Source organism: Anticarsia gemmatalis, chromosome 23 (genome assembly GCF_050436995.1).
Source record: "Anticarsia gemmatalis isolate Benzon Research Colony breed Stoneville strain chromosome 23, ilAntGemm2 primary, whole genome shotgun sequence".
NCBI classification, from domain to species: domain Eukaryota; kingdom Metazoa; phylum Arthropoda; class Insecta; order Lepidoptera; family Erebidae; genus Anticarsia; species Anticarsia gemmatalis.
The window spans coordinates 3,746,329-3,772,512 of NC_134767.1; the positions used below are offsets into that span (position 1 = coordinate 3,746,329).

The 26,184-nt window shown below is 40.5% G+C and overlaps 6 protein-coding genes across 6 annotated transcripts; 3 read left to right on the forward strand and 3 right to left on the reverse strand.

The window, feature by feature from the left end:
* Window positions 1-5,854: 5,854 nt before the first annotated feature.
* On the reverse strand, window positions 5,855-6,889 carry LOC142983199 (attacin-A-like). Its single transcript, XM_076130088.1, has 3 exons — window positions 6,543-6,889; window positions 6,241-6,441; window positions 5,855-6,128 (listed from the first exon to the last, which is right to left on the reverse strand). The coding sequence occupies exons 1-3, from the start codon at window positions 6,887-6,889 to the stop codon at window positions 5,927-5,929; spliced, it is 750 nt and encodes a 249-aa protein (XP_075986203.1). The 3' UTR covers window positions 5,855-5,926.
* Window positions 6,890-8,539: 1,650 nt separating this feature from the next.
* LOC142983091 (attacin-A-like) lies at window positions 8,540-9,588 on the forward strand. Its single transcript, XM_076129917.1, has 3 exons — window positions 8,540-8,921; window positions 9,023-9,223; window positions 9,329-9,588. The coding sequence occupies exons 1-3, from the start codon at window positions 8,575-8,577 to the stop codon at window positions 9,528-9,530; spliced, it is 750 nt and encodes a 249-aa protein (XP_075986032.1). The 5' UTR covers window positions 8,540-8,574; the 3' UTR covers window positions 9,531-9,588.
* A 2,087-nt stretch (window positions 9,589-11,675) lies between these two features.
* LOC142983111 (attacin-A-like) lies at window positions 11,676-12,714 on the reverse strand. The gene is made up of 3 exons (XM_076129946.1): window positions 12,316-12,714; window positions 12,014-12,214; window positions 11,676-11,907 (listed from the first exon to the last, which is right to left on the reverse strand). Exons 1-3 carry the CDS (start codon window positions 12,660-12,662, stop codon window positions 11,706-11,708), a joined length of 750 nt encoding a protein of 249 aa, XP_075986061.1. The 5' UTR covers window positions 12,663-12,714; the 3' UTR covers window positions 11,676-11,705.
* Window positions 12,715-18,084: 5,370 nt separating this feature from the next.
* On the forward strand, window positions 18,085-19,227 carry LOC142983130 (attacin-A-like). Its single transcript, XM_076129973.1, has 3 exons — window positions 18,085-18,471; window positions 18,575-18,775; window positions 18,888-19,227. Exons 1-3 carry the CDS (start codon window positions 18,125-18,127, stop codon window positions 19,087-19,089), a joined length of 750 nt encoding a protein of 249 aa, XP_075986088.1. The 5' UTR covers window positions 18,085-18,124; the 3' UTR covers window positions 19,090-19,227.
* A 2,097-nt stretch (window positions 19,228-21,324) lies between these two features.
* LOC142983084 (attacin-A-like) lies at window positions 21,325-22,453 on the reverse strand. Its single transcript, XM_076129907.1, has 3 exons — window positions 22,055-22,453; window positions 21,753-21,953; window positions 21,325-21,640 (listed from the first exon to the last, which is right to left on the reverse strand). Exons 1-3 carry the CDS (start codon window positions 22,399-22,401, stop codon window positions 21,439-21,441), a joined length of 750 nt encoding a protein of 249 aa, XP_075986022.1. The 5' UTR covers window positions 22,402-22,453; the 3' UTR covers window positions 21,325-21,438.
* A 1,611-nt stretch (window positions 22,454-24,064) lies between these two features.
* Window positions 24,065-25,113, forward strand: LOC142983114 (attacin-A-like). The gene is made up of 3 exons (XM_076129950.1): window positions 24,065-24,438; window positions 24,540-24,740; window positions 24,853-25,113. Exons 1-3 carry the CDS (start codon window positions 24,092-24,094, stop codon window positions 25,052-25,054), a joined length of 750 nt encoding a protein of 249 aa, XP_075986065.1. The 5' UTR covers window positions 24,065-24,091; the 3' UTR covers window positions 25,055-25,113.
* The last annotated feature ends 1,071 nt before the right edge of the window (window positions 25,114-26,184 follow it).

Consider the following 26,184-nt stretch of genomic DNA (forward strand, 5'->3'; position numbering starts at 1 on the left):
GTTCCCTACATATTTAATTCTATAAGGAAACTAAGGGAGATTTTATCCCATTACCGTAATGCAATTTGCTTTGTTGTGACCATAAATTCAACTGGGACAAGTAGATTGATGGCTTCCGTAGCACGGACCCAAAGGAAATATGTTGCGCCTCTACTACCACGCCTGGATCACAGGTTCGATTCTCACTCAAAATTTATATTACCTTTTACCTATTTAAAGTTATTCAAATGTTTTGTTACTTTAAAAATCCCGACGACACTAGATTGATCAATCATAGCAGGCGAGTTGTCTTAAGAAAGAAGAAAGTACACTTCAAAAGTCTTTCGTATTTTGGAGGATATTTAAGCTCTTTTTTACCACTTGTAGATAAATATCAGATAGCATATCAGAAGGGATGAATTTATACATATTTTCATACATTAGCTGTAATTTTACTTACACTTTATTATAAGCTGTAAAACTGCCACTCACAAAACAATCTTAAAACATACTTAACACAAATAAACATAATCCCCTACATTATAACAGTAACACCATCAAAATTCATAACCACGATTTCATACGAAAATAGATGATAATTTCTCCCCGATTTACGTAAATATCTATGTATTATTCAATTAATACGTGTTTTTGCCCTTCTTCCAAGGTATTTGGCCCTATGAATATGCGATGAGGCCCTTGCTAGGGACGTCTATCAAATTGAAACAAGACCTCCTTCATACAGTATTCATTCTCTATTGTATATAGATCACGGGAATTCCGAGGTTAATATATTTTATTTGGGAAGTAAACTTGTAGGATGTGTTCTGACTTATGTGTTTCTGCTTGAAAACAAATGGGACTGATTTATGGTTCCTGTTTGATGGTGTCTTATTTTTCTTTGTTTATTTGTTAAGAGCAACTACGGAAGGAGTAAGTTTAGAACAGTTTCTTTGTACGGGTGTTTTGAGGCAACAATTTTTTTTATAAGAAAAATCAAGCTTTAAGAGAAAATCTTGCGAATCTTCTGTTGAAAGGTATAATTTAATGTTGCCCTCTTAGTGGTCTTTCGGCTACAGCGATTACTTTTTTTGGAACTACGAAGGACTTTGTTTAGTTATACTTAACTAGGTGACCCGTGCAACTTTGCTTACGTCACATAAGAGAGAATGGGTCATAATTTTCCCCGTTTTTGTAATATTTTTCGTTCCTACTCCGCTCCTAATGGCCGTAGCGTGTTGTTATATATAGTCTTAAGCCTTCTTCGATAAATGGTATATTCAACACATTTTCTTTTTCAATTCGAAATAGTAAATTTTGGCCGTACCGTTGAAGCATATAGACGTGCTCTTATGCATTATTTAATATAGTTTATAATATATTGACCTCCTTTAGAATTTAATTGTGTAGTGCGTTGACAATGCAAGCTTGCAAATTCCATCGTTATTAATGAGTTTATAAGTTACGGGTACGTGTATAATAGATAGAAATACTAAAATGGAGAACAGCCCCTGCACCCCGAGTAGGTCGCCTCAACACTCCACTTCCGTGTCTCTTGAAGTGGTGTCTACAGCAGAGTTGCAGAGATGGATGACGACCATTGAGACATATTTGAATGAAGTGTGCTCCATATCCACCGAGGGTAAACTAAACTCGGATCAAAAGCTAAAAATCTCAAACTTATGTCGCAAAGTTGGGAAAGGGACGTCTGAAATGGCGGTTCTGTATCAGTCGCTGAAGCAGCAAGCCCTGGACTTATCAAGTAAGAATGAAGCTCTGAAAGAAAAGTGCGACCTGACAGAACATATTATTGCACTCAAGCAGACGGTCCAGGAGTCATAGACCGTTGGAAATGTTTCGTTTGCCGATATGGTCAAAAAGGGAGCTAATAGTTTTGTTCGACCCGCTAACCTCAGCTCTGTCGCCGTATACCCGAAGGATAAACAGAAATCTAGCGACGAGACGAAAAACCTTGTACAAAAAATAATTTGTCCGGAACAAATGAAGTTGAAGGTGCGCGGACTGCAGAAAACGAAAAACGGAGGCGTTATAATTAGCACGGAGACAAAAAATGATGCCGAAAAGTTGAAACAAGCCGTGCAACAATCTACGTTTGGACTCACAGCCGATGAACCCCAAAAGCGCAAACCTCGGATTGTGATCGTTGGGGTTCCATCCGCAATGCCCGAAAAAGAGGTTTTTGCCTGCATATTCGAACAAAACATAGCCGAGAAAATTCCATCTTTGACACTAGAAACCTTTTTGACCACATGCAAGTTAAGCCACAAATCCGGCAGGAAAGATGCCCCGAACTGTAATTATATAATTGAAGTCCCTGCCAATATTCGCAAGGCTCTCATCACTCAGACTCGTATATTCATAAACTGGACCTCTTGTCCTGTTAGGGACTTCACACTTGTAACTAGATGCTACAAGTGCCAGCAGTACGGGCATGCGGCAAAATCTTGCCGTGAAAGTCACACCATTTGTGGACACTGTGCGGCTACGGGACATAAAATAGACGCTTGTATATTGAAGCATACCATGGAGCCTAAATGCGCTACTTGCACACGTTACAATAAGCCCAATAAACACCAAACAGGAATAGCAGAGTGTCCCGCTAGAAAAGCTGCTGAACAGAGATACATCAACTCTGTTGATTATGAGGGTGCATAGGCGTTTAATTAAGTTATTTTTCGTAATAATTATGTGTGTGAACTTTGTACTTCATTATTATATTACTTAATTTTTCACCAATGTAAACATTCCATCAAACACTACTGACCCACTTACACTCGATTCCTTAGTTAGCAAATTTCTGAACTGCGTCATTAAATGCTTGACCTAGATTTTTATTTTTGTTTCAATATACATGTTTCGTTACTTAAGTTACATATTAGCATATTTTGTCATTTTTATATAATGATAGTGTATAGGTCCATTATAATCTTTATATTAACATAGTACTGCAATAATTGTGTTATCAAAGACTCTGACGGCCTTGTTCTCTGTCTCACCGTAACACAGGTACAAACCTAGCACGGGAGCTGGGGAATAATGTCTTGTTGGTCTGGAGTATGATACAGTTTTGTAGTGCTATCTAAACTTTACTTTGCCAGAAATTTTAACTATTATTATTTAATATCTAAATATTGTATAAGTAAATTTTTTGTTTTTTATCAATAACGCTCGCCGTATCTAAGAGCCTGTGATACAGGATTTATTTATCCTAATACAGGCTCCCTATGTTTTTATTATGTACCTACCTAATATTCTAACTATAAGACTTATATTAAACTTTATGTATTAATTTATTTGAATAAAATTGAATTGAATTGAATTGAGTAGTTCCTGAGATAAGTTCGCGTTCAAACAAATAAAATCTTCAGCTTTATAATATTAATATAGATGTCCTAATGTGTCCACAATTCACAGTGTGTACAGAGTACACTCTCCTTTTTGAGCCAACCGCGCCACAAAGGTAGTTTGAAAAGAATACCCGAAATTACTAGTTATATTGGTCAATTATGGGTATCTAACCCACAACAGACGGTGAAAATTTGTTGCAGTAAGAACTAGTTTCTATTCTCTGCTTTAACGCTAATTTTCTTAAAACCAAGCCGCTTGAAAATCTCAAACTCACTCGAACAACCGTTTGTTAGCAATTAACATAGTCTAGCGAGAAACAACTGATCCAAATGGACTGCTAACTAAATACCGCCGAGGTTGATCGTATGCAAGGAATTTGCATGTTATACAATATTTGTGTGTGTACGAAGGTTTATACACATAGCTATCTAGATCCTCTGCATGAAGCACATATTATTGTATAATACATTGGCTTGGGTTTATTGCCATTAAGTTTTAGACTATGTCAAGCTAAGGTCTATTGCGTCGCTTCCAAAAATCTTATGAACGATTAGATTAGGATACTGAATATCGTCATGATGATGGATTTAACTCGATCGAAACGACGGGCAACGGATAATGTATACTTAGTAACTTTTAAATTCTCAACGTATTAAAGACCCATTTAGCAATTCAGTATTAGGTGTAGGTGTACTAACCGCGAGAGTTTAAAAACTTAAATACTATGCACTTAATTGTCTGTTATCAATGAAACAAAGCAAGAAGGAAACATAAAATGACTATTTATATAATTAACTTTATATACAAAACCGGCACTATTTTACCGTAAAGCGATAATATACATATATATTGTGACAATAATAAGAAGGATTGCAAAACTACGCGTAGGTAGCTCCACTCCCACACTGGTCGCCTTTAAAATATTATAACCTTACCAAAATGTATCTACTAAATCATTCATTGAACCGCAATATACAAGCTACATTCTAAACGTACCACCATATTAAAAGCATCACCAAGTTTTTCAAGGAACCAACATTTAATTGTGTTCGAGCAAGTTTTTGTTGTGGGCGCTGAAAGTTTCCCTTCAATCTATCTTGTAAGCCCTCAACAAACCTCTTTAGGGCGCTTCGATCCGGTAAATCAATAAGCGGAACCCACTTTGAAAGTTGGTAAACTCTTCCACGCCGTATCGTGGGAGTACTGAATCTAGGAACTTAAGATGATATTTGAATTTCTTCTTGAGAGATTAAATAATTTTCAGTCGTTTAGCTGCAGTTTGCTTTCTTAAATAGGGTTTTCATTAAATTCAAATTTACAACATTAGATATTCTTGGTACCTATCTAACATTTCATCGAGTCTACTCAGGCGGCTTCAGAATAAAAAGCAGCCAAAAAGCCATGTACGACCAAAATTGCTATCAAAGAAGAATACGACAAAATTGCGAAGGTAGAAAAACTAAAACCTCTATAGATAGAGGATACAACCACATATTAAAACAAATTATGTAATAAACTTAGAATGTTAATAGATGGATATGACGAACTAGATTAAGCTCCTAATTTCCATCTGGAAATCATATTAAGTTTTTTTTTTATCTAGCCTATTTCTGTGTCCTGTTCTCTCCCCTAGACTTCCAGTACTTCATATGTAGTAAAAGTATAAAAAAATTCAAACTGAAAAATATATTTTGCTAAATTGTCCCAAGTCCACATCATCGTTAATCACCCCGTTCGCTAAATGAAGTCGTTCGCCGTCACGTAGATACACAAACTCAGCAAATCGCGACTCGCAATAATCAAGTTTCTGTTGTGGATTTGATTTGACGGCTGCAGACCCCACACTTTGGGTTCTTTAGCTCTGAATAAATGTTGGACCAACTGTTTATTACTACCGAAATAGTTTGCGAGGATGTAAACATCGTGGGGTAAAAGGGGAAGAGGCATTGTCGTACTTGCTTTTGTAGTTTTGAAGGGAGTATGTACTACATATACATATGTATAGGTCGGGGAAAAAGTCTTTTCGCATTATATTATGTATGAACTTGTAATAAAATCTCTTTGACTAAGTTCGGTACGAGTATGAGTATGAGTAGGTATGTACATGATTCATTAGGTTTCTTTCAGTGAGCTCGTTAAGTAACCCAAATATCGAGCATTGTGTACAGAAAAAAATGTATTACAAGTTCATACATACTATAATGCGACAAGACTTTTTCCCTGACCTAATAGACAGTTCAGCTTTAAAACTGCCTCCTTGGCGTAGTGGCTAAAGTCGCCACGATTTCAATTATATATGTTATCCACATTAAAATGTTCTGGGTCTGGTTGGACATAGTGTCCGTTATTTGTATGTTTCCTTGCGACCCAATATTTGGTACAGGAGAAGACATAAAAAAAATGTATTCAAACTACTGCATAAGGGTATTATAATGTATTTATTGCAAATTATTTACAAAATGAGCATATTATTATGTACAATACTGGGGTTAGATTACAACTAGAAGTTCTAAATGCTTTTTACAAATTGATAATTACAAAAAATATTATTACTACACAATAACTTGTTAATATAATTCTAAAATGATCTGCCGAAAGTAATTCCGAACTTTGGTTTCCAGCCGCTGTCAAAGCGCGGCATTTCGAACCTCTTGTAGCCGGCGGTGAAGTCAACCGTGCCGGTAGGAGAGCGGAACAAGTTGAGGTTCCCCATCGCTGAGTAGTCCTTACGCTCTAAGAACGGAGTGTTCGCCATGCTCAGAGACGTACCGACCTTGTTCCTGAACACAGAGTACATACGACGTTAGTACAAGTGATATCAGATAGAAGATCAAGAGTAGATGATTTAATCAGACGGTTTTAAACCAATCATTAAAGGCACAATATACTTACTTGAACATGTAGTCGACTCCTGCACCGACAGTGCTGAAGTTGGGCACGCCGGGGTAGTTGGTGGGCATGTTCCTGGAGACGAAGGCATTAGCGCCGACGTTGTGGTTGTCATTGTGGAACAGAGTGGCGTGACCTTCGCCTGTGAGCTTGGAGCCGAACCCCGGCAGCGTCTCCTTCATCACAGATACTCCGTGACCGTTGCTGGAATACACAAAGTTCATTAATGAAAGTTTAAGAAATAACTCCTTCTGATATAGTCATAGAGAGTCATGTTGGAAAAGACAAATTCTGAAAATACTTACACATTATCGAGAGCCAACCCAAAGCCTTTAGAACCCAATCGATTCTTGTCGTCGTAGCCTGCGCTGCCGAGTGCACTCAGAACATTCTGACCATTACCAACGAGCGGTACTTTAGCGTTAACTCCAGAAGTGCCGTCACCATTGAGCGTGTAGCTGGCTTGTGCCTGACGCCTGACCCTGGCGCTCGCCAAGTGTCCCCTGTGCTGGTACTCAAAGTCCTTGTCTACGTCGTACACCGGGTACCTGTACTCTTCGTGTTCTCCATACGGCACGTCCTCGAACTGAATGTGTCGTGCGCTTGCACACACTAGCAGAACTGCTGCCAGGAATAATTTTGTAGCGAACATTTTGTTTGTTGTTTTTGTCGTAAGACACTGTTGTTCTCAGCTGATGTGTTTGTATAATGATGTGCTCTCGGATTGGACGTCTTTATATATATTATGAGAATTTATCTGAATAACAGGAGTTCCCCTGTACCAATGAGATAACAGATCGCGTATGTGAAGCACCTACTATCGCGGATGCTTTCCTTAAGAGGTTATCAAAGCAGATGTACTGCATGGGTCACGGGCGATCACCGCGCACGAGACAAAGAAAGACCTTATGTCACAGATAATGCTATTAATATAATAACTACGCAAAATCTCATTATCACTACATTACACTACTAATTGCTTTTAATTGCAGACGATGTTCAGTTTTACTATTTTGTTTGGTCTGGACTATGGGTGGTATTCGTCATTTATACTACTGTAATATCGAAAGTTTGATATTTAGAATGTACTGCCAAACTGGTTCCTACGACGCCCATCATAGGCGTTGATCAGATTTTCATACAAAATTTCTCGATGACAAGCCGGTTGTCAGTAGTCGATAGTGGACGTAGTATAAGAGAGAGTAGAATTGAGCTACTAGAGGCACATTTCATATTATCGGAGAGCTGCGAAAGCTTGTTACATGAAAAATTCTTGTGACAGAATATTGAGCATTAAAAACCGTTAGGTTTGAGATTTTGAATTTAAGAATCTAATCTTTTATATATCAACTTAAGTTATTTTAAGTATATTGCGTAGAAGTAAGGCTATAATGAAATGATGCGAAAAACATTCTTATTTGGGTTCTTTATTTCAAAGCTCTTATTGTCTTTTTCATTTCTTAAGGACACATAGAGCCGGCGCAACATTTTTATAGCAGACTTTACGAACTAACGCTAACTAGACAACTCAAGTAATCTGTTTAAAATAGTTTTTTCCATAATTTTTGAAGCAATAGACAGAAACAAAGCACACCTTCGTCATCTAAAAGTAGGTCGCATGTAATATTAGGTCGGGCAAAGTCTTTTCGCATTAATGTGTATGAATATGTATGTATGAACTTGTAATAAAATCTCTTTGGCTTCAAGAATCATAAATGAGTACACGGTTCATTAGGTTTCTTTCAGTGAGCTTGTGAGGTACCCAAAATTGAGCTTTTTAGTGTAGAGAAAAGATTTTATTACAATTTCTTGCATACTATGATACGAAAAAACTTTTCCCTGACCTAATACGAAAGCACGTGGGACTAAACCAAAATTTAAGCTTCTATTTAACTTGAAATGGGAAGGCCGAATATTGCACTTTGTCCGACTCGGTTCCGACCTGAATCGCCCTACAGTGGTATGAACGATGAATACCAATACCAATAAAACTGAACATCGTCGGAAATTAAAAGCAATTAGTAGTGTAATGTAGTGATAACGAGATTTTGCGTAACTATTATATTAATAGCATTATCTGTGACATAAGGTCTTTCTTTGTCTCGTGCGCGGTGATTGCCCGTGACCCATGCAGTACATCTGCTTTGATAACCTCTTAATGAAAGCATCCGCGATAGTAGGTGCTACACATACGCGATCTCTTATCTCACCGGGACCGGGGAACTCCTGTTACAAAGATAACGTCTCATATATAAAGACGTACAATCCGAGAGCACATCATTCTACAAACACATCAGCCAACAACAACAGTGTCTTACGACAAAAACAACAAACAAAATGTTCGCTACAAAGTTATTCCTGGCAGCAGTTCTGCTAGTGTGTGTGAGCGCACGACACATTCAGTTCGAGGACGTGCCGTATGGAGAACACGAAGAGTACAGATACCCGGTGTACGACGTAGACGAGGACTTTGAGTACCAGCACCCGGGACACTTGGCGAGCGCCAGGGTCAGGCGTCAGGCACAAGCCAGCTACACGCTCAATGGTGACGGCACTTCTGGAGTTAACGCTAAAGTACCGCTCGTTGGTAATGGTCAGAATGTTCTGAGTGCACTCGGCAGCGCAGGCTACGACGACAAGAATCAATTGGCTTCTAAAGGTTTTGGGTTGGCTCTCGATAATGTGTAAGTATTTTCAGAATTTGTCTTTTCCAAAATGACTCTCTACGACTATATCAGAGGGAGCTGTTCCTTAAACTTTCATTAATGAACTTTGTGTATTCCAGCAACGGTCACGGAGTATCTGTGATGAAGGAGACTCTGCCAGGGTTCGGCTCCAAGCTCACAGGCGAAGGTCACGCCACTCTGTTCCACAATGACAACCACAACGTCGGCGCTAATGCCTTCGTCTCCAGGAACATGCCCACCAACTACCCCGGCGTGCCCAACTTCAACACTGTCGGTGCAGGCGTCGACTATATGTTCAAGTAAGTATATTGTGCTTTTCATGTCATAAAACCGTCTGATTCAATCATCTACTCTTGTTCATCTATCTGATATCACTTGTAACCTTCGATGTTCTCTGTGTTCAGGAACAAGGTCGGCACGTCTCTGAGCATGGCGAACACTCCGTTCTTAGAGCGTAAGGACTACTCAGCGATGGGGAACCTCAACTTGTTCCGCTCTCCCACCGGCACGGTTGACTTCACCGCCGGCTACAAGAGGTTCGAAATGCCACGCTTTGACAGCGGCTGGAAACCAAACTTCGGAATTACTTTTGGCAGATCTTTCTAAGATAATAATAACTTGTATTTTAAGAGTAATCTAGTCAAAGATATTCGTGAAATGGAAAAAGTTATATGATCGTGTAATAAACTCAAACATGAGTTCGATATTTTAGTTGTACATTAATGTACCTATTATTATTTCATAAACCAGTATTGTCAACGCGTCAATTGATTTGTAAATAAGTAAAAATAAAACAGATTTTCTCAAAGTTTTGTATTTGTTACTTTACTATCCTCTATTGCTACTACGTATTTCAGTCGACAACTATTCTACTTTTCAGTACATAGACATGGCGTGTTTATCACTACTAGTGGTCGCCCAGTAGTCGAAATGCGACTGCAATGAATTTAAATTATAAGTTACTTAATATAAAAATGTATGCCATTCAGTAAGACCTCATTAAACATAATATGAAACGGTACTCTATGTCTACGTCAGTGCTCTATGTGTATATAAACAAATGTCAAATGCATGGTAGTGTGTGAAATGTTTTATTTATTGATTTAATGTACAGTCAACCTAGGTAACTTTGAATAACTAAGGTAACATTGACAGTTCATATTCCTACTCTCAATGTTACCTAAATGATTCAAAGTTACCCAAATTGACCTTATGTATTTTAGAAACATTATAATTAAAAATATTAGCGTTCTACATTCCTCCTACACATAAACTGTAAGTATGCCAAATTTCATACTTCTGCGTCCGCGCGTTTTTCGTAAAAGAGGGTAAACGATCTGCGAGTTAAGCAACCGTCGGCGCGGTCATTCCATCGATGGGTGACCACATAGTGGTATTTGAACTGGGTGTCTCCGTGCTCCGGAAAATACGTACAAATTTGGAACCGGTTGTTGTCTATTAAGGTAACAGCCGGTAAGCCACGTCAAAGGCCTTTCGGACGGCTTGAACAACTTTGATACTAGGTTGACCACTCACCATACGATAAGAAGAAGAACCAAATGAGAAAACAAAGTACAGCATAGTCTTTCAAATAGTTCTCCACTACTAAGGTCATCAAAATATTGAAAGAGTCTTCCGTTCAGTTGCATATAGACTGTATCTCTAGCACTCAAGTTCGCTAGTTCGCTTCCTAGTTCACTACTCGTTGGTTCATTTAACTCAGGAGCCACTGATCGAACGCTTCCCAACGAACTAAACGAATCACGTCTCATGCTGAGAGCGCCCGCGCCGCAATGGGAGATTTCGCCTAACGTCTTCTGTCTCGTTTCTTTTTAGGTAATAATGTGAGACAGGTGATATGCAATGTTCGATTGCCGGTAAAGACAGGAGATGATTAATATTATGCATTAGGCTTTAGAGAACAAGACTCAATTTGTAGAAATGTATTAATGAAGCACAATTTCACTAGCAATTTTAGGTACTTTATAATTTCTACAAAATCATATTTTATTGAAATGCACTCATTACTTCGTTCGTAAGAGTGACTGTGACTTAGTAACCAAAATTTATATAAATTCAATTCAATTTCTTTTTCTTTTATTTTTTGAACAGAAGAAGCTTGAAGAAACTTAACAGATTAGTTCAATATATCTTTTAGATCAGTTGCTTTAAAGTACACATATTATACTAGTGAACTAGATAAAAGATATAGTTCGTTAGCTTACAGATAAAGGAAAATATTTGTTGCGATAAGTTTTATATAATTTCTTGGTTTATAAGTTACCGTAGATTTTTTAGATCTTTCCTTGAATGACACTAAAATGTGTAGTAGCTAGGATATATATAACGATAGCCTGATAGAGCACTGACACAGAGTATCATCTTATATATGTATTATCTAAGTTCTACTGAATGTCATTAATTTTGATATTAAATAACTTGCTTACTCATTCGAATTTCGATTGCTGAGCGACCACTAGTAGTGATAAACACGCCACGTCATACAGCTATGTACTGAAAAGTAGAATAGTTGTCGACTGAAATAATTAGTAGCAATAGAGGATAGTAAAGTAACAAATACAAAACTTTAAGAAAATTTGTTTTATTTTCACTTATTTACAAATCAAATGGTACGTTGACAATACTGGTTTATGAAATAAAAATATATGTACAACTAAAATATCGAATGCATGTTAGAGTTTATTACACGATCATATGAACTTTTTCCGTTTCACGAATGTCTTTGACTAGATTACTCTTAAAATACAAGTTATTATTATCTTAGAAAGATCTTCCAAAAGTAATTCCGAAGTTTGGTTTCCAGCCGCTGTCAAAGCGCGGCATTTCGAACCTCTTGTAGCCGGCGGTGAAGTCAACCGTGCCGGTGGGAGAGCGGAACAAGTTGAGGTTCCCCATCGCTGAGTAGTCCTTACGCTCTAAGAACGGAGTGTTCGCCATGCTCAGAGACGTGCCGACCTTGTTCCTGAACACAGAGAACATTGAAGGTTAGTACAATTGATATCAGATAGAAGAGTAAATTAAATCAAACGATTTCATATCAATAGACATCAAAGGCACAATATACTTACTTGAACATATAGTCGACTCCTGCACCGACAGTGTTGAAGTTGGGCACGCCGGGGTAGTTGGTGGGCATGTTCCTGGAGACGAAGGCATTAGCACCGACGTTGTGGTTGTCATTGTGGAACAGAGTGGCGTGACCTTCGCCTGTGAGCTTGGAGCCGAACCCGGGCAGCGTCTCCTTCATCACAGATACTCCGTGACCGTTGCTGGAATAAACAAAGTTAATTAATGAAAGTTTAAGAAACAGCTGTTTCTGATATAGTCATAGAGAGTCATTTTGGAAAAGACAAATTCTGAAAATACTTACACATTATCGAGAGCCAACCCAAAACCTCTAGAAGCCAATTGATTCTTGTCGTCGTAGCCTGCGCTGCCGAGTGCACTCAGAACATTCTGACCATTACCAACGAGCGGTATTTTAGCGTTAACTCCAGAAGTGCCGTCACCATTGAGCGTGTAGCTGGCTTGTGCCTGACGCCTGACCCTGGCGCTCGCCAAGTGTCCCGGGTGCTGGTACTCAAAGTCCTCGTCTACGTCGTACACCGGGTATCTGTACTCTTCGTGTTCTCCATACGGCACGTCCTCGAACTGAATGTGTCGTGCGCTCACACACACTAGCAGAACTGCTGCCAGGAATAACTTTGTAGCGAACATTTTGTTTGTTGTTTTTGTCGTAAGACACTGTTGTTCTTAGCTGATGTGTTTGTAGAATGATGTGCTCTCGGATCGGACGTCTCTATATATGAGAATTTATCTAAATAACAGGAGTTTCCCTGTACCAATGAGATAAGAGATCGCGTATGTAAAGCACCTACTATCGCGGATGCTTTCGTTAAGAGGTTATCAAAGCAGATGTGCCGCGTGGGTCACGGGCGATCACCGCGCACGAGACAAAGAAAGACCTTATGTCACAGATAATGCTATTAATATAATAATGACGCAAAATCCCACTATCACTTCTTACACTAACTGCGTTTCATTGCAGACGATGTTTAGTTTTACTATTTTGTTTGGTCTGGACTATGGGTGGTATTCGTCATTTATACTACTGCAATATTAGTCCATTGAAATGTTACATGAGATTTACATTTCTTAGAGGACGCAATTTTATTTTTAGAACATGTAGGGGGGTCAATAGAAGCTTAACTTGAAGTTTGTGGGGTCGCCACCCTTGTCCCCCGGCCGCCATCTTGGAAAAGGGGTTGGAAACACTTTTTTCGCTATATCTCGGAAACTATGCGTCTTATAATAAAACTGTAAAAGCATTTTGTCTATAAATATGTTCAATAACTTTTTGTCCTAAATTAACAATTAAAGAAGTTATAAGCAAAAGAGTGCAATTTTTTTTATAGTTATTTAATTTATTGCTCTATAACTTTTTTTAGTGACAGCCGCGCGGATGGGTCTCTGAGGTTAAGCTACGCTTACTGAGGTTGTTTGGTGGATGGGTGACCATCTTACACATATCGAGTTCCTCCCTGTTTCGGAAGGCACGTTAAATTGTGGGTCCTAGCTGTCATTTTCGAAGATATTTGACAGTCGTTAACAGTACTCAGAAGCTTGAAAGTCTGACAACTAGTCTTAACAAGGTGCATCGTTTTATATCCCAAGTAAATGGGTTGTGGAGGTCAGATAGGCAGGCGGCGAAGCTGATATGAATATATTAAAAAAAATTAACTCAGACCAATCTTGTAGAGTATTTTTGGAGGAAAATTTTGCTCTACATTTTTTTTTAATTTCGTTAATTAGAAACTTAGTAACAGCGCTCCGAAATAGACCGGATTCGGAAAGAAAACTTTTGTAAAAAAAATTTCACCATTTTGCTTATAACTTCTTTAATCGTTAATTTAGGACAAAAAGTTCTTAAACATATTTGTAGGCAAAATAATTTGCTACAAATTATGCTTTTACAATTTTATTGTAAGACGTATAGTTCCCGAGATATAGCGAAAAAAGTGTTTCCATCCCCTTTTCCAAGATGGCGGCCGGGGGACAAGGGTGGCGACCCCACAAACTTCAAGTTAAGCTTCTATTGACCCCCCCTACATGTCCCAAAAATAAAATTGCGTCCTCTATGAAATGCAATATTCGGCCCTCAAATTGTAACATTTCAATGGACTATATCGAAAGTTTGACATTTAGAATGTACTGCCAAACTTGTTCCTACGACCCCCATCATAGGCGTTGATCAGATTTTCATACAAAATTTCTCGATGACAAGCCGTCGTAGTGGTCGTAGTAGAAGAGAGAGTAGAATCGAGCTACTGGAGGCACATTTCATATTATCGGAGAGCTGCGAAAGCTTTGTTACATGAAAAATTCTTGTGGCAGAATATTGAGCATTAAAAACCGTATTATTTGAGAATCTAATCTTTTACATATCAACTCTTCTCTTTGTCCGTGCCGTTATTTCCCATGTCTTTTGGGGTCGGCCCTCCTAGTCTTTTCTCGCCATTCTGGGCGCATCTGCGTCGTTTCAGGTTGCAGTCCCATCTTCTTCAGGTCGTTCCTAATGGTCCCCATCCAGGTAGTCGGCGGTCTATCTCGGCCTCGCTTGGGTTCTTCAATGTCCATTACGGATCTTGTCATACGCTCTTTTTCGTGGCGCATAACATGACCATACCACTGCAGACGATTCTCGGTAAGTTTATCCGCCACCTTTGCAACTTTCAGTGTTCCCCGAATATGTTCATTTTTGACTCTATCTTTAAGTGTTACTCCTCTGGACCACCTCAACATCTTCATTTCCGTCACGTGGAGCTTTTGCTCTACCGTTTTGCGCATAGGCAACCATTCGGACCCGTATAGTAGAGCAGGTCTGATTGCCCTTTTGTATACATTGCCTTTAACTTCCACAGGCATCCTTGGATCGCAAATAACTCCAGTTAATGATCTCCATTTTAGCCATCCGGTATTTATTCGGCTTTCAATGTCTTTGAGCACGCATGCGTCGGACGTTAGTACTGACCGTAGATATTTAAAGTGGCTGACTGCTTTCAGAGGGGTGTTTCCTATACACGGTGGTTGTAATACACCGGTCGTTGAATTGGATAGGTTGCAGTGCATATATTCCGTTTTGGATTTGCTAACCCTCAGTCCTCTTTGTTCTAGAGTTTTACACCACAAGGTAAGGTCGAACTGTACCTCTTGCATCGTTTCCGCTATACGCACGATGTCGTCTGCGTATAATAGTGTCCACGGTGCAGGTTTTTGGAGGTCCTTAGTGACATAGTTCATGACGATGTTAAAGAGTAATGGGCTTAATGTTGATTAACTGCACGTTTGGCGCAGTGGTTTAAGCGGTCACCTCGCCGCAACAACCGTAGCGCCGCGTGTGGTGGGTTCGAATCCCACCCGGGACAAATCTTTATGTGATGAGCACGAGTATTTGTTCTGAGCCTGGATGTCAATTTATCTATATAAGTATGTATTTAGAACTATATAAGTATGTTTATCAGTTATTTGGTTACCATAGTACAAGCTCTGCTCAATTTGGAATCAAATGACCGTGTGTGAGTTGTCCAATGATATTTATCCAATGATATTTATCCTTGGTGCACTCCCACGTTCACATCGAATTCTTCGCTATTGCCCGCAGGGCTAACGACTTTTGTCTTAATTTCGTTGTACATGTCTTGAAGAACCAGAATGTAGTGTTCTGGGACGGACTGTGCCCGTAATGCTTGCTAGATCAGTTTTCTCGGAACCCTGTCAAAAGCCTTTTCAAGGTCAATGAACACAAAATGTAGGTCCTTTTTTAGGGCTTTGTATTTTTCCATGAGAATTCTAATCGTGTGAATGGCATCTGTGGTACCAACTCCTTTTGTAAATCCACACTGATTAGGTGTTATTTCAGTATTCGTAGCGATCACGCTTTCCCAGATTTTGAGGGTGTGGGATGTCAGTTTAATTGCGCGATAATTTCCACATTCAGCAACGTCACCCTTGTTTTTGTAGAATGGGATGAGGATACTTTTCCTCCATTCATCTGGCATTTTCCCTTCTGATAGAATAAGGTTGAAAAGAGATGTTAACCACGAGAGTGCAGATGTTCCGCACATATTTAGATGGTATCTCATCGGGTCCGACTGCCTTGCCTTTCTTTATTTTACTCAAGGCCAGTTTAACCTTATCTGCTGTTATTTGTTCTAAAGGGCCGAATACGGCCGGTATTTGATCAAGGGTGTCTTGCGGGAATTCTTCGTTTAGAAGAATGCTATAATATTCGAACCATCGTTTATTTATGTCTTTGTCTGACGTTAGAAGCGTTCTCTCTTTCGCGTAATCTTTTACATATCAACGTATGTTATTTAAGTATATTGCGTAGAAGTAAGGCTATAATGAAATGATGCGAAAAACATTCTTATTTGGGTTCTTTCTTTCAAAGCTCTTATTGTCTATTTCATTTCTTAGAGACAGATTTCAGATTGCACACAGAGCCGGCGCAACATTTGTATAGCAGACTTTACGAACTATCGCTACATAGTCAGCTCAAGTAAACTGTTTAAAATTGTTTTTCCATAATTTTTGAAGCAATAGACAGAAATGTATCACCAAAGCACACCTTCGTCATCTAAAAGTTGGTCGCATGTAATATTAGGTCGGGCAAAGTCTTTTCGCATTATAGTATGTATGAATTTGTAATAAAATCTCTTTGGCTTCAAGAATCATAAATGAGTACACGGTTCATTAGGTTTTATCAATGAGCTTGTGAGGTACCCAAATATCGAGCTTTTTAGTATAGAGAAAAGATTTTTATTACAATGTCATACATATACTATGATACGAAAAAACTTTTTCCCCGACCTAATATGAAAGCTCGGGGGACTATGGCAAAATACAGGCTTCTATTTAACTAGAAATGGGAAGGCCTAATATTGCACTTTGTCCGACTCGGTTTCGACCTTTTTTTTTTTTTTTTTACTTGGTTAATGCATGAAATTGCATCCCCAACGCCCGGGGGAGCGCTGGGGTATGTGGGGCTCTCCGAACCAGAAGGGCAAGGCCTACCCACTAAACCACCAAGGTGTTGCCTCCTCGCCGCTTAGTGCCGAGGCCACGGGAACGCCTTTAGGCACACGTCCGCGGCCCCGACGCGGCCGTCCACAATGTGGACCCGTCCACAGTGTGGGACGACACCCCAACACACGGGTGCCGTCCCCCCACATGTCCCCTAGTGCAGTGGCCAGAAAACTCCCCCGAGTTCGCCAGCCAAGGGGCCTTCGGAAGCCGGGACAGGCCACGCGCAGATGCGCAGCATGTCCCGGCCGCCGGCGGCGGAAAGGTGTGTAGGCCGCCGCCACCTCCTCGTCGACCAACGAGCCCGAGAGTGGTAGTCTGCCCACTCCCAGGCCCTGCGGTCCCACCACCAACCGCCATGGGTTAAAAGCCGGGTCCGACCGCCCGACCCCCGACTCCCCACGGCAGCCCCACCATTGCCGCATCACGCAGTGCGGCCCCGCCCAGTCGCGGAGGATAGGGTGCCCAGCAACGACACACTAGAACACCTCTTCCTCCGCGACTAGCCCCTCCAAAACCAGCCGGACCTACGTCGCCTCGGTCCAGCCGGCCGGCCGCTTTGGTCCCCCGGGTTAGTGCGGTACCGCCCAGACAGGGAAGCGGCCTCTCCAATGGGTCTCTCTTCGCTTCACCGCGGCCGAAGTGCGCCCTCACCTCAAGGCTCGCGGCTACTAAGCCCCCCCACCACAGGACTCGGTTTCGACCTGAATCGCCCTACAGTGGTATGAATGACGAATACCAACCAACCAATAAAACTGAACATCGTCGGAAATTAAAAGCAATTAGTAGTGTAATGTAGTGATAACGAGATTTTGCGTCATTATTATATTAATAGCATTATCTGTGACATAAGGTCTTTGTCTCGTGCGCGGTGATCGCCCGTGACCCACGCGGCACATCTGCTTTGATAACTTCTTAATGAAAGCATCCGCGATAGTAGGTGCTTCACATACGCGATCTCTTATCTCATTGGTACAGGGGAACTCCTGTTACTATGATAATGTCTCATATATAAAGACGTCCGATCCGAGAGCACATCATTCTACAAACACATCAGCTAAGAACAACAGTGTCTTACGACAAAAACAACAAACAAAATGTTCGCTACAAAGTTATTCCTGGCAGCAGTTCTGCTAGTGTGTGTGAGCGCACGACACATTCAGTTCGAGGACGTGCCATATGGAGAACACGAAGAGTACAGATACCCGGTGTACGACGTAGACGAGGACTTTGAGTACCAGCACCCGGGACACTTGGCGAGCGCCAGGGTCAGACGTCAGGCACAAGCCAGCTACACGCTCAATGGTGACGGCACTTCTGGAGTTAACGCTAAAGTACCGCTCGTTGGTAATGGTCAGAATGTTCTGAGTGCACTCGGCAGCGCAGGCTACGACGACAAGAATCAATTGGCTTCTAGAGGCTTTGGGTTGGCTCTCGATAATGTGTAAGTATTTTCAGAATTTGTCTTTTCCAAAATGACTCTCTATGACTATATCAGAAGGAGTTATTTCTTAAACTTTCATCAATTAACTTCTTGTGTATTCCAGCAACGGTCACGGAGTATCTGTGATGAAGGAGACGCTGCCCGGGTTCGGCTCCAAGCTCACAGGCGAAGGTCACGCCACTCTGTTCCACAATGACAACCACAACGTCGGCGCTAATGCCTTCGTCTCCAGGAACATGCCCACCAACTACCCCGGCGTGCCCAACTTCAACACTGTCGGTGCAGGCGTCGACTATATGTTCAAGTAAGTATATTGTGCCTTTGATGTCTATTGATATGAAATCGTTTGATTCAATCTACTCTTGTTCTTCTGTCTGATATCACTTGTACTAACCTTCGATGTTGTCTGTGTTCAGGAACAAGGTCGGCACGTCTCTGAGCATGGCGAACACTCCGTTCTTAGAGCGTAAGGACTACTCAGCGATGGGGAACCTCAACTTGTTCCGCTCTCCCACCGGCACGGTTGACTTCACCGCCGGCTACAAGAGGTTCGAAATGCCGCGCTTTGACAGCGGCTGGAAACCAAACTTCGGAATTACTTTTGGAAGATCTTTCTAAGATAATAATAACTTGTATTTTAAGAGTAATCTAGTCAAAGATATTCGTGAAATGGAAAAAGTAAATATGATCGTGTAATGAACTCATACAAGCGTTCGATATTTTAGTTGTACATATATTTTTATTTCATAAACCAGTATTGTCAACGTGCCATTTGATTTGTAAATAAGTAAAAATAAAACAGATTTTCTCAAAGTTTTGTATTTGTTACGTTACTATCCTCTATAGCTACTAATTATTTCAGTCGACAACTATTCTACTTTTCAGTACATAGCTGTATGACGTGGCATGTTTATCACTACTAGTGGTCGCCCAGCAGTCGAAATTCGACTGCAATGAATTTCAAATAAAAGTTACTTAATATAAAAATGTATGCCATTCAGTAAGACCTCATTAAACATATGAACGGTAACTATGTCTACGTCAGTGCTCTATGTGTATATCAACAAATTAATGTCAAATGCATGGTAGTGTGTGAAATGTTTTATTTATTGATTTAATGTACAGTCAACCTGGGTAACTTTGAATCATTTGGGTAACATTGACAGGGGGAATTTGAACTAGTTTCGATATTTTTTTTTATATGAAACCAACGCAATTGATAAAAGTTTGCAAAACTAAAATAAGCCTTTATCAATTGGTTTGGTTTAATATGAAAAAATATCGAAACTATTAATATTGACCTTATGTACTGTATAAGCATTTTTTTTTGTTAGCCCTTTATGTGTCCCACTGCTGGGCAAAGGCCTCCCCTCTTTCCTTTCAAACCTGTCTCTCCTGTACCATGCTCCGCCTCGATGGACCCACAAATGCCGCTAAATTGTCATGCCACCTTCGTCATGGTCGGCTTCTAGAACGATGTCCATCGTGTGGTGTCCAATCTGTCACCAGCCTCGCCCATCTCTCCGGATGCATGCGCGAAACATGGCCAGCCCACTCCCACTTCAGTTTAGCAGATTTTCTTCCTACATCCGCCACTTGAGTAATAGAGCGCAAGGTGGTGTTGCTAACGCGATCGTTTCGCCGAATATGAAGCATGCTGCGCTCCATTGCACGCTCACAGATCTTGATGCTGGACTTCTGCTATTCGGTGAGTGACCACGTTTGAGCACCGTAGGTTAGGACAGGGAGGATGCACATGTCGATGAGTTTTCGTTTAAGCATTATATATTATATTTAAGCGTAAAATATTAGTGTTCTGCATTCCTCCTACACATAAACTGTAAGTGTGCCAAATTTCATACTTCTGCGTCCGCGCGTTTTTCGTAAAAGAGGGTAAACGATCTGCGAGTGAAGCAACCGCCGGCGCGGTCATTCCATAGATGGGTGACCACATAGTGGTATTTGAACTGGACGTCTTCATGCTTCGGAAAACATGATAAAAATTTGTCTGTCTCGTTTTTTTTTTAGGTAATAATGTGAGACAGGTGATATGCACCGCTCGCATTGCCGGTAAAGACAAAAAATTATTAACAAAATGCTTTAGAGAATAAGACTCAATTTGTAGTAATGTGTTTTCAAAGCATAACTTCACTTGTAATTTTAGGTACTTTATAATTTCTACAAAATCATATTTTATTGAAATGCACTCTTTACTTCGTTCGTAAGAGTGACTGTGACTTAGTAACCAAAATTTATATAAATTCATTTCAATTTCTTTTTCTTTTGTTTTTTTGAACAGAAGAAGCTTGAAGAAACTTAACAGATTAGTTCAATTTATCTTTTAGATCAGGTGCTTTAAAGTACACGTTATACTAGTGAACTAGATGAAAGATATAGTTCATTAGCTTACAGATAAAGGGAAATATTTGTTGCGATAAGTTTTATATAATTTCTTGGTTTATAAGTTACCGTAGCTTTTTTAGATTTCTCCTTGAATGACACTGAAATGTGTGGTAGCTAGGATATATAACGATAGCCTGATAGAGCACTGACATAGACGTAGAGTTTCATCTTATATATTTTCTAAGGTCTTACTGAATGTCATTAATTTTGATATTAAATAACTTGCTTACTCAGTCGAATTTTGACTGCTCGACGACCACTAGTAGTGATAAACACGCCACGTGCTACAGATATGTACTGAAAAGTAGAATAGTTGTCGACTGAAATACGTAGTAGCTATAGAGGATAGTAAAGTAACAAATACAAAACTTTGAGAAAATCTGTTTTATTTTTACTTATTTACAAATCAAATGGCACGTTGACAATACTGGTTTATGAAATAAAAATATATGTACAACTAAAATATCGAACGCTTGTATGAGTTCATTACACGATCATATTAACTTTTTCCGTTTCACGAATATCTTTGACTAGATTACTCTTAAAATACAAGTTATTATTATCTTAGAAAGATCTGCCAAAAGTAATTCCGAAGTTTGGTTTCCAGCCGCTGTCGAAGCGCGGCATTTCGAACCTCTTGTAGCCGGCGGTGAAGTCAACCGTGCCGGTGGGAGAGCGGAACAAGTTGAGGTTCCCCATCGCTGAGTAGTCCTTACGCTCTAAGAACGGAGTGTTCGCCATGCTCAGAGACGTGCCGACCTTGTTCCTGAACACAGAGAACATACGACGTTAGTACAAGTGATATCAGCTAGAAGAACAAGAGTAGATTGAATCAAACGGTTTCATATCAATAGACATCAAAGGCACAATATACTTACTTGAACATATAGTCGACTCCTGCACCGACAGTGTTGAAGTTGGGCACGCCGGGGTAGTTGGTGGGCATGTTCCTGGAGACGAAGGCATTAGCGCCGACGTTGTGGTTGTCATTGTGGAACAGAGTGGCGTGACCTTCGCCTGTGAGCTTGGAGCCGAACCCGGGCAGCGTCTCCTTCATCACAGATACTCCGTGACCGTTGCTGGAATACACAAAGTTAATTCATGAAAGTTTGAGAAACAGCTCCTTCTGATATAGTCAAAGAGAGTAATTTTGGAAAAGACAAATTCTAAAAATACTTACACATTATCGAAAGCCAACCCAAAGCCTTTAGAAGCCAATTGATTCTTGTCGTCGTAGCCTGCGCTGCCGAGTGCACTCAGAACATTCTGACCATTACCAACGAGCGGTACTTTAGCGTTAACTCCAGAAGTGCCGTCACCATTGAGCGTGTAGCTGGCTTGTGCCTGACGCCTGACCCTGGCGCTCGCCAAGTGTCCCGGGTGCTGGTACTCAAAGTCCTCGTCTACGTCGTACACCGGGTATCTGTACTCTTCGTGTTCTCCATACGGCACGTCCTCGAACTGAATGTGTCGTGCGCTCACACACACTAGCAGAACTGCTGCCAGGAATAACTTTGTAGCGAACATTTTGTTTGTTGTTTTTGTCGTAAGACACTGTTGTTCTTAGCTGATGTGTTTGTAGAATGATGTGCTCTCGGATCGGACGTCTTTATATATGAGATTTTATCTTAATAACAGGAGTTTCCCCGTACCAACGAGATAGAGATCGCATATGTAAAGAACCTACTATCGCGGATGCTTTCATTAAGAGGTTATCAAAGCAGATTACTGCATGGGTCACGGGCAATCACCGCGCACGAGACAAAGAAAGACCTTATGTCACAGATAATGCTATTAATATAATAATTACGCAAAATCTCGTTATCACTTCATTACACTAACTGCGTTTAATTTGAGACGATTTTCAGTTTTACTATTTTGTTTGGTCTGGACGATGGGTGGTATTCGTCATTTATACTACTGTAGTCTCGAAAGTTTGACATTTAGAATGTACTGCCAAACTTGTTCCTACGACGCCCATCATAGGCGTTGATCAGATTTTCATACAAAATTTTTCGATGACAAGCCGGTTGTCGGTAGTTGATAGTGGTCGTAGTAGAAGAGAGAGTAGAATCGAGCTACTGGAGGCACATTTCATATTATCGGAGAGCTGCGAAAGCTTTGTTACATGAAAAATTCTTGTGGCAGAAAATTGAGCCTTAAAAACCGTATTATTTGAGAATCTAGTCTTTAACATATCAACTTAAGTTATTTTAAGAATATTGCGTAGAAGTAAGGCTATAATGAAATGATGCGAAAAACATTCTTATTTGGGTTCTTTCTTTCAAAGCTCTTATTGTCTATTACATTTCTTAAGGCTCCTACAAATGTTGCGCCGGCTCTGTAGCCGGCGCAACATTTGTATAGCTTATAGACTTTACGAACTAACGCTAAATAGACAGCTCAAGTAGTCTGTTTAAAATGGTTTTTCCATAATATTTGAAGCAATAGACAGAAATGTATCACCAAAGCAAATCTTCGTCATCGAAAAGTTGGTTGCTTTTAATATTAGGTCGGGGAAAGTCTTTTCGCATTGTAGTATGTATGAATTTGTGATAAAATCTCTTTGGCTTCAAAAATCATAAATGAGTACACGGTTCATTAGGTTTCTTTCAGTGAGCTTGTTAGGTACCCAAATATCGAGCTTTTTAGTGTAGAGAAAAGATTTTATTACAATTTCATACACACTATAATACGAAAAAACTTTTTCCCCGACCTAATATGAAAGCACGTGGGACTAAATCAAAATTCAAGCTTCTATTTAACTTGAAATGGGAAGGCCGAATATTGCATTTTGTCCGACTCGATTTCGACCTGAATCGCCCTACAGTGCAGCAGTGGTATGAACGATGAATACCAATACCAATAAAACTGAACATCGTCGGAAATTAAAAGCAATTAGTAGTGTAATGTAGTGATAACGAGATTTTGCGTAACTATTATATTAATAGCATTATCTGTGACATAAGGTCTTTCTTTGTCTCGTGCGCGGTGATTGCCCGTGACCCATGCAGTACATCTGCTTTGATAACCTCTTAATGAAAGCATCCGCGATAGTAGGTGCTTCACATACGCGATCTCTTATCTCACCGGGACCGGGGAACTCCTGTTACTATGATAATGTCTCATATATAAAGACGTACAATCCGAGAGCACATCATTCTACAAACACATCAGCTAAGAACAACAGTGTCTTACGACAAAAACAACATACAAAATGTTCGCTACAAAGTTATTCCTGGCAGCAGTTCTGCTAGTGTGTGTGAGCGCACGACACATTCAGTTCGAGGACGTGCCGTATGGAGAACACGAAGAGTACAGATACCCGGTGTACGACGTAGACGAGGACTTTGAGTACCAGCACCTGGGACACTTGGCGAGCGCCAGGGTCAGGCGTCAGGCACAAGCCAGCTACACGCTCAATGGTGACGGCACTTCTGGAGTTAACGCTAAAGTACCGCTCGTTGGTAATGGTCAGAATGTTCTGAGTGCACTCGGCAGCGCAGGCTACGACGACAAGAATCAATTGGCTTCTAAAGGTTTTGGGTTGGCTCTCGATAATGTGTAAGTATTTTCAGAATTTGTCTTTTCCAAAATGACTCTCTACGACTATATCAGAGGGAGCTGTTCCTTAAACTTTCATTAATGAACTTTGTGTATTCCAGCAACGGTCACGGAGTATCTGTGATGAAAGAGACGCTGCCCGGGTTCGGCTCCAAGCTCACAGGCGAAGGTCACGCCACTCTGTTCCACAATGACAACCACAACGTCGGCGCTAATGCCTTCGTCTCCAGGAACATGCCCACCAACTACCCCGGCGTGCCCAACTTCAACACTGTCGGTGCAGGAGTCGACTATATGTTCAAGTAAGTATATTGTGCTTTTGATGTCTATTGATATGAAATCGTTTGATTCAATCTACTCTTGATCTTCTATCTGATATCACTTGTACTAACGTCCTATGTTCTCTGTGTTCAGGAACAAGGTCGGCACGTCTCTGAGCATGGCGAACACTCCGTTCTTAGAGCGTAAGGACTACTCAGCGATGGGGAACCTCAACTTGTTCCGCTCTCCCACCGGCACGGTTGACTTCACCGCCGGCTACAAGAGGTTCGAAATGCCGCGCTTTGACAGCGGCTGGAAACCAAACTTCGGAATTACTTTCGGCAGATCTTTCTAAGATAATAATAACTTGTATTTTAAGAGTAATCTAGTCAAAGGTATCCGTGAAATGGAAAAAGTTAATAATATGATCGTGTAATGAAGTCATACAAGCGTTCGATATTTTAGTTGTACATATATTTTTATTTCATAAACCAGTATTGTCAACGTGCCATTTGATTTGTAAATAAGTAAAAATAGAACAGATTTTTTCAAAGTTTTGTATTTGTTACTTTACTATCCTCTATTGCTACTAATTATTTCAGTCGACAACTATTCTACTTTTCAGTACATAGCCGTATGACATGGCGTGTTTATCACTACTAGTGGTCGCCCAGTAGTCGAAATGCGACTGCAATGAATTTAAATTATAAGTTACTCAATATAAAAATGTATGCCATTCAGTAAGACCTCATTAAACATAATATGAAACGGTACCTACTCTATGTCTACGTCAGTGCTCTATGTGTATATAAACAAATGTCAAATGCATGGTAGTGTGTGAAATGTTTTATTTATTAATTTAATGTACAGTCAACCTAGGTAACTTTGAATAACTTAGGTAACATTCACAGTTCATATTCCTACTCTCAATGTTACCTAAATGATTCAAAGTTACCCAAATTGACCTTATGTACTTTAGAAGCATTATAATTAAAAATATTAGCGTTCTACATTCCTCCTACACATAAACTGTAAGTGTGCCAAATTTCATACTTCTGCGTCCGCGCGTTTTTCGTAAAAGAGGGTAAACGATCTGCGAGTTAAGCAACCGTCGTCGCGGTCATTCCATCGATGGGTGACCACATAGTGGTATTTGAACATGGCGTCTCCGTGCTCCGAAAAATACGTACAAATTTGGAACCGGTTGTTGTCTATTAAGGTAACAGCCGGTAAGCCACGTCAAAGGCCTTTCGGACGGCTTGAACAACTTTGATACTAGGGTACGATTCAGACCAACCGGCTAGCGTCGCGCCGCCTCGGAACGGAGCCGTACGCGTGCCGCGGCAGCCGAACGTGTGCCGCGGCAGCCGAACGCGTCCGTCGGAGCTGTACCGCTACTGCGGTATGCGTACGGCTGCCGCGGTAGCCGCACGCGTGCCGCGGCAGCCGACAGCGTCCGCTGGACTAAAGAAATTAGTTTTTCTT